The sequence below is a fragment of the Pseudochaenichthys georgianus genome, chromosome 4, assembly GCF_902827115.2.
Source record: "Pseudochaenichthys georgianus chromosome 4, fPseGeo1.2, whole genome shotgun sequence".
In the NCBI taxonomy this organism is placed as follows: Eukaryota; Metazoa; Chordata; class Actinopteri; order Perciformes; family Channichthyidae; genus Pseudochaenichthys; species Pseudochaenichthys georgianus.
Window position 1 is genome coordinate 478,499 of NC_047506.1, and position 7,902 is coordinate 486,400.

The window sequence follows — 7,902 nt, forward strand, 5'->3', positions numbered from 1 at the left end:
CAACATGTAAGAAGTAGAAAGTACAGGTATTTGAGTTCAACATGTAAGAAGTAGAAAGTACAGGTATTTGAGTTCAACATGTGAGAAGTAGAAAGTACAGGTATTTGTGTTCAACATGTGAGAAGTAGAAAGTACAGGTATTTGTGTTCAACATGTAAGAAGTAGAAAGTTCAGGTATTTGAGTTCAACATGTAAGAAGTAGAAAGTACAGGTATTTGTCTTCAACATGTAAGAAGTAGAAAGTACAGGTATTTGAGTTCAACATGTGAGAAGTAGAAAGTACAGGTATTTGAGTTCAACATGTGAGAAGTAGAAAGTACAGGTATTTGTGTTCAACATGTAAGAAGTAGAAAGTACAGGTATTTGTGTTCAACATGTAAGAAGTAGAAAGTACAGGTATTTGTGTTCAACATGTAAGAAGTAGAAAGTACAGGTATTTGTGTTCAACATGTAAGAAGTAGAAAGTACAGGTATTTGTGTTCAACATGTGAGAAGTAGAAAGTACAGGTATTTGAGTTCAACATGTAAGAAGTAGAAAGTACAGGTATTTGTGTTCAACATGTAAGAAGTAGAAAGTACAGGTATTTGTGTTCAACATGTAAGAAGTAGAAAGTACAGGTATTTGTGTTCAACATGTGAGAAGTAGAAAGTACAGGTATTTGGGTTCAACATGTAAGAAGTAGAAAGTACAGGTATTTGTGTTCAACATGTAAGAAGTAGAAAGTACAGGTATTTGAGTTCAACATGTAAGAAGTAGAAAGTACAGGTATTTGGGTTCAACATGTAAGAAGTAGAAAGTACAGGTATTTGAGTTCAACATGTAAGAAGTAGAAAGTACAGGTATTTGTGTTCAACATGTGAGAAGTAGAAAGTACAGGTATTTGGGTTCAACATGTAAGAAGTAGAAAGTACAGGTATTTGTGTTCAACATGTAAGAAGTAGAAAGTACAGGTATTTGTGTTCAACATGTAAGAAGTAGAAAGTACAGGTATTTGGGTTCAACATGTAAGAAGTAGAAAGTACAGGTATTTGAGTTCAACATGTGAGAAGTAGAAAGTACAGGTATTTGAGTTCAACATGTAAGAAGTAGAAAGTACAGGTATTTGTGTTCAACATGTGAGAAGTAGAAAGTACAGGTATTTGGGTTCAACATGTAAGAAGTAGAAAGTACAGGTATTTGGGTTCAACATGTAAGAAGTAGAAAGTACAGGTATTTGTGTTCAACATGTAAGAAGTAGAAAGTACAGGTATTTGTGTTCAACATGTAAGAAGTAGAAAGTACAGGTATTTGTGTTCAACATGTAAGAAGTAGAAAGTACAGGTATTTGTGTTCAACATGTAAGAAGTAGAAAGTACAGGTATTTGTGTTCAACATGTGAGAAGTAGAAAGTACAGGTATTTGAGTTCAACATGTAAGAAGTAGAAAGTACAGGTATTTGTGTTCAACATGTAAGAAGTAGAAAGTACAGGTATTTGTGTTCAACATGTAAGAAGTAGAAAGTACAGGTATTTGTGTTCAACATGTAAGAAGTAGAAAGTACAGGTATTTGTGTTCAACATGTGAGAAGTAGAAAGTACAGGTATTTGGGTTCAACATGTAAGAAGTAGAAAGTACAGGTATTTGTGTTCAACATGTAAGAAGTAGAAAGTACAGGTATTTGAGTTCAACATGTAAGAAGTAGAAAGTACAGGTATTTGGGTTCAACATGTAAGAAGTAGAAAGTACAGGTATTTGAGTTCAACATGTAAGAAGTAGAAAGTACAGGTATTTGTGTTCAACATGTGAGAAGTAGAAAGTACAGGTATTTGGGTTCAACATGTAAGAAGTAGAAAGTACAGGTATTTGTGTTCAACATGTAAGAAGTAGAAAGTACAGGTATTTGTGTTCAACATGTAAGAAGTAGAAAGTACAGGTATTTGGGTTCAACATGTAAGAAGTAGAAAGTACAGGTATTTGAGTTCAACATGTGAGAAGTAGAAAGTACAGGTATTTGAGTTCAACATGTAAGAAGTAGAAAGTACAGGTATTTGTGTTCAACATGTGAGAAGTAGAAAGTACAGGTATTTGGGTTCAAAGTGTAAGAAGTCAAAGTAAAAAGTCGTCAGAAAAATAAGTAGTGGAGTAAAGTACTGATACCAGAGACATGTACTTAAGGGGACATTGACAAAGTATTTGTACTCCTCTACTTCCCACCTCTTTTCAGTCATACGTTCATAGGGTAGTTATGACGATGAAAATCTTAGGTCACAGGCTCCTCCAACAGTGCAGCACAATAAACCAGAAAAACAGCAAAAAATAGTTCTCTGATTTGATTTTAAACGTTTATTCTGTTTCAGGCAAAACTACAAGAACTACTCGATGGAATCGCGGACTCACTTCCGGATCCAGGCAGCTATGCACAAAGCTAAAGGCGTGGCGGAGAACGGCCTCCATTCCCCGAGCAGCCCTTAACGGACAGAGGAGGGCCCGCCAGAGCAGACGCAGCCTTCTGTTCTCCCACAATGCAACACTCAGCCCACCCCTGCCCACATTATAAGGGCAGGTGATCTGTTTGGGTGCTGCCCTCTCTGTGTGTGGCCCTGTGTGGCTAAGGCAGGTTTGCTTAGTCCTCTTCTCGAGATATATTATGATGATATCGGCTTCTTAGAGCGATTTGAAATAGAGACAAATGTGTCTATATTTATGAAACATTGCTTCGATGGCAGGCTTGTTCGTCTCGCACTGTGTTTCCACCCATAGGGGGCGCACTCTGGTGGGAAACCAGCTGTGAAGTAAATACATACTGCTCCTCAATTATCCCCAGAATAAAAACGTGCCCAGTTGAGGGTGCAGGGTTGGATCTAATGGAGTACCAAACATATAGATTACTCATGCAGACTCCACCCAGCCACGAGAACACATGTACCTGGTTGCTAAAAAAGCTCTCATGCCCACTTTTAATTCCTGTAAAATGGAGATTGACGATGAAAATGACAAACAATTATGTGTTGACATCATGCAACTCACCGCATTAACCATGTGACTGTTTTGTACCATGTTATTTGATACATTCTGGTTGACGGGTTTCATCTATATTTAGATATTTTAACAAAACCAATATGACCTATTTAGAGAATATACATTATTTATATGTTGGTTTCACTTTTTACACGACATAAGCTTTAAGAGCGAGGGATTGTTTATTTTACATGCGTCTTCCTTTACTTGAAACCTTTTGAAACCTGTTTTCATATGTTCATTCAGTCTCCTTCTGTATTAACCCTTACATGTAATGGCTTTTGCACAGAGCTTTGTAAATCAGCCAAGAGTGAAAAGATCATAAATGCAAAGAGCTGTTCTTTACATTGATATATTGTAAATGGCGCCTTTTACACGAATTGTCCCGTTTTAAGAGGACAGATGAAAGCGTCTTTTAGAAAGGCAGATCCCTTCTTTTCTCCGCGTGGCGTTTGGGACGGGCTCCAGCGGTACTTCCGCGCGAACACACGGGCCATTCCCCCCGAGCAGAAAAAGGACCTTTGCTCGTCCACCTGTTGCATCTTTAGTGAGTGAAGAAGCTCCGAACACAAAGCCAGAACAGTCTTCACCGCACTGCTCCTCCTCCATCAGCCATGCTCGACAACAACCATCGATACAAGGACGTGAACATAATAACAACGCTACTTTGTCAAAAAAATAATCTGTATATGAAAAAAACAACGTTTGTAATGACTGACGATACGACAGAAAAGGGTCACCTCTAATCATGTTAGTGGGGAGGTTTTGCGAAACTAAGATGGTGTCTCAAGTGTTGGAATTAGAGAAGTGTTGATTTAATCATGATTAGAGTAACGTTTGGGATTCAAGACGATGACTCGGAGTCGGTTTCAATTTATTTTATTGGTGAAAGAAATCTACTTTTAATTTTGTTTTAACGTATTTCAAAATGATATGTCATTGTCTGATAATTAACTTTTTTCCCCCTTTTGGTTTTGCAGAAATAGCTGGAAGAAACCCTTTCAAATTTAGTGGCATTGTGATGTTTACAATCAGCGTATTTTATCGGGCACGGCTACTACTGTGCAGAATGACATTCCTGTACATACTGAATGTTTCTATTGTAATTTAATGAAATGATAAGCAACTTAAAAACAAACCATCTCATTTTTTGTTGTCTTTTTTGTCCCCCGTGCACCACAAACAAAAGCACCAAGTGTTCTGCACTGAAGGTTATTATTTACAGAACAAAGAGGCGCTACTTGCTTGGAAATCTTTGCACACGTTGTTCTCATCTAATCCTCTAGAAACAGTGAGTAAGTAATCTCTTGTTGATATGCAAAGCAATGGGAATAAGGGATAATATAAGAACAGTGGGCCTGAATCATATTGATTTGAAAATAAGCAAAGAAGACTAGCAAGAAAACCCCAGATTTAGAATATCGTTTAATATTCATGGAATAGTTTGAGCCCTACAATGATCTCAGCATGATTTAGCAACTAATTTATCGATTTCCTCTCTGTTTACGTTTTCAGCGAAGGGCAATGTGCTCTTCTGATTGGCTGCCACAAAAAGATCCAAGCGGTAACTAATAGCTCATTGGTTCGTGGGTAAAAAGGGGCGGGGCTTCTTGTCGCTACATCACCACCTTTTGTCGTTTTTCTTCAGCAGCTGCTGCACTCGGGAAAGTCCCTGACAGCCAGCAGGAAAAACCGAGACATAAATGAAGAATTTGAAGAACTTTTCGCTGCCTCTTGCACATTTAAAATCCCGTAAGGGTTGTTTTTAGCTTTTAAAATAACCGAGTGCTAGCTCGTTTTGCCTGCTAGCTCCTCTTTGTGTGGCTAGTAGCTAGCTGAGGGATGTGTTGTCGTTGTTGTTGTTGTTGTTGTCTGGAAGAGGAGACCCGTCAGCTGTGCATGGAGAACCGCCTTCTAATCTGCTGCTGACATTATCTGGGAGAAGTGCCCGCTGTGTAACGCTGGTAAACACCGAGAGAGAGGAGAGTTTTTGTTGGAAGGAGATGGGAAACTGTCTGAAATCTCCCACCTCGGATGATATTTCTCTGCTCCATGAATCCAGCTACGGAGACCCCGACCAGGAGCCACCGCCCCCCTATGAGGTAATTTCGAAACAGCCATAACATGACGAGTGTTTTAGTGTGTAAGGATTACAAAAATAATTATAGGGTGAGATTCAAAGGCTTTATTGCGGTGGTATTTAGGGACTAAGTAGATTGACTCATGATACAAAGGCTTTATTGTTTAATGCACAGTAGATTCATTGTTCAAGATTCAAGGCTTTCATGGTAATTTGTACACAGCTACAGTGCAGATAATGAAGATCTTAGGTCACAGGCTCCTCCACCAGTGCAACACAATTCAACAGATAATAGTGCAATAGAATAAAATAGAAATGGTGCAGAATAGTCTATACAAGTAATTGGAATATTGATAAGTTACAACCAGATGGATGTTCTTTCAAAAGTGCAGGTGTTGAACAGTCTTATGGCCTGATATCCGTAGATATGGTAATGGACATCTTAAATCCTAAATCCAACAACATAAATATATATAAGACATTACACATAAAAAATAGTGCAAGAAAAAACAGAATGACATGAGAAAATACATAATAGTCCAAGTAGGTTGCAGGGCTAAGACAAATGTATACATGACCGAGACAAAAGTTGAAATAGAATAAATACTGTATGCTTTAATACTAAATAAATAAAAATGTTATGTGTGGCAGACTTGGCCTTGTGTAAATATATAATTAAATCTTTATTGCCCCTAAGGGAACTTGCTTTGCACAAAGAGGACAACAGAGTATCAGCAACAACATCATAAACCAACTATGATTAGCCTAATATATACATTATTTGGGAATTAAATAAAGTAAATCAGTTGCAAATGTATAAGGTTCAGACAGATGACCCCAAAGTGATCGGAGCTTGTTGAGCAGCTGTAGGAAATGTCTGCTCTGACCCGTCACTGCCATGACACGAATCCGCTTGAATATATCCGAAGGTCCATTCAATGCGTACACAATAGTCTTCATTCTCCCAAACGGAACCGTGTATTTATTATTCACATTGAATGGAGAGGAACTAACTAAGCAACACTATGGCTTTTACTGCGCAGACAAACCCAGCGGATTTCTCTTTTGTAACTATCCTTTTCTCCGCTGTGTCTCTCGCGGATCCCCTGCTCTGGTTGTCTGGTGTCCGTACTTCCTGTATTTGATCCTTTGCACACGGACCAGGCCATGCTGTGGCTGTAATGTCATGTACAGTGTTACACTTCTCTATAGTTCTTTGTTGGTATGCGTTATGCAAGGCCTTGGCACTGAGTTTGGCTGTTATTAGGTCAGGCCAAGTCTTATCTGTAGATTTAAGATAAGTGTTTTTTTCAGCATGGGAAACCAAAAGTCTCAGGTCAGGAGAGCCTATTATTGTAGAGGAAAACTTAAAGGGGACAATATGACGTATACTGAGACAGTCTAAGTGTGGCATCATTCAAAGAGAAAATACATGTTTGATTCTCTATTTATATTTATATAATATGAGCTGAAGATAAAATCATGGTAAGTTTTCAGATGACTTGTATGTCAAACACAGATTTCCCTTTTAAATATCTAACTTACTTTCCCCAGCTGATTTGAACTATAACTGGCTGCCTGGCAACAATGGATATATCTTTAAATAGTTCCTATTATGCTTTTCTTTTTGGGTTTCCCTTTCCTGCAGTGTGTTATATCGGTGTTAGTGCATGTAAATGGTCTGCAGAGACTCAAACCGGGAGTTTCCCCTGCCTGAAACGCCTCCATTGGACTCCTTTGTTTACATCAGGAACATAGTGACATCACGGTGTAACACTTGAGCTTCTCTGTTTGGTTTTTTTCGACATTAAAGCAAGTAACCTTGTCACAATAGATGCTCAAAATACAAGTATGAATACGAAAAAGAGCAGAATAGGGCTGTTTTTTTCTTTTTGTTTATTTAAGTTGGACTTAAAAAAGCTGAAATCACGTCGACAGGAGGACTCAGAAAACCGGAAAAATTGCCAAATTATAGTTTCTAATAACTTGGTTTTAAAGGTCCCGTGTCACGGCCATTTCCACTGATCATAATTCCATTGTTGAGGTCGACTAGAATAGATTTATATTGTTCAATGTTCCAAACTCACATTGGTTTCTCACAGCATCTCTGTAAAGTATGTGTATTCACTCTCTCCACTAAACGGTTCGCTGCAGCTCTTGCCCCCCCCTCCCTGTGAGCCCAGTGTGCTCCGATTGGTCGGGACCAGTCGGGACGTTGTGAATCACGCTGAGCACACACAAAGTCACAGCCGAAGTAAAAACAATAAGTGTGGCTTGATATCGAGTAAGAAAAAGGTTGGTAAACGCTGTGAGAATGGGTCTGCAGAGAGAATTTCGCCGCGATCCCAACTGTCTGTTATCAGCCTGCAGCCAGGGAGGAGAGATCAGCAGAGCTGCCTGCACTGAGTGTGTGAGGAAGTCCGTGGATTGGTCAATTTGGACCAATCAGCGGGGGCTTAACATAACGGCTCCGCGGATGTACGTAACGGCTCCACAGATTGGTCCATTTCGTTCCGGGTACGGATGACATCATGCGTACCCGGAAGAATCAAATGGACAATGATGTATCTCCAACGAGGCGTTTTGGGGAGGTCTTTCCTGTGTTAGAGTTTTACTCGCTATGGGTGCACTTTGAGGGTTTTGACTCTGCAGACCGTTTACATCAGGGGTGCCCAACCGGTCGATCGCGGGGAGATTCCCAGTCGATCGCGAGATGTGTCTAAAAATAGAACAACAATATTCAGTTGTATCGTTAATGTCCTATAACATAATCTTCCTGTGCCAGAATAATGCACTTGAACGCACCAAAGCTTTGTGATTGGCC

At 39.3% G+C, this 7,902-nt stretch overlaps 1 protein-coding gene across 2 annotated transcripts in view; it reads left to right on the forward strand.

The window, feature by feature from the left end:
* Window positions 1–4,144, forward strand: part of ttc39a (tetratricopeptide repeat domain 39A) — a 52,895-nt gene extending 48,751 nt beyond the window's left edge. For both annotated transcript variants that reach the window (XM_071202817.1, XM_071202818.1), the window contains one exon: window positions 2,338–4,144. In XM_071202817.1, the coding sequence (XP_071058918.1) occupies window positions 2,338–2,452 (115 nt within the window). In that variant the 3' untranslated portion in view covers window positions 2,453–4,144. The remainder of the gene's footprint in view (window positions 1–2,337) is intronic.
* The last annotated feature ends 3,758 nt before the right edge of the window (window positions 4,145–7,902 follow it).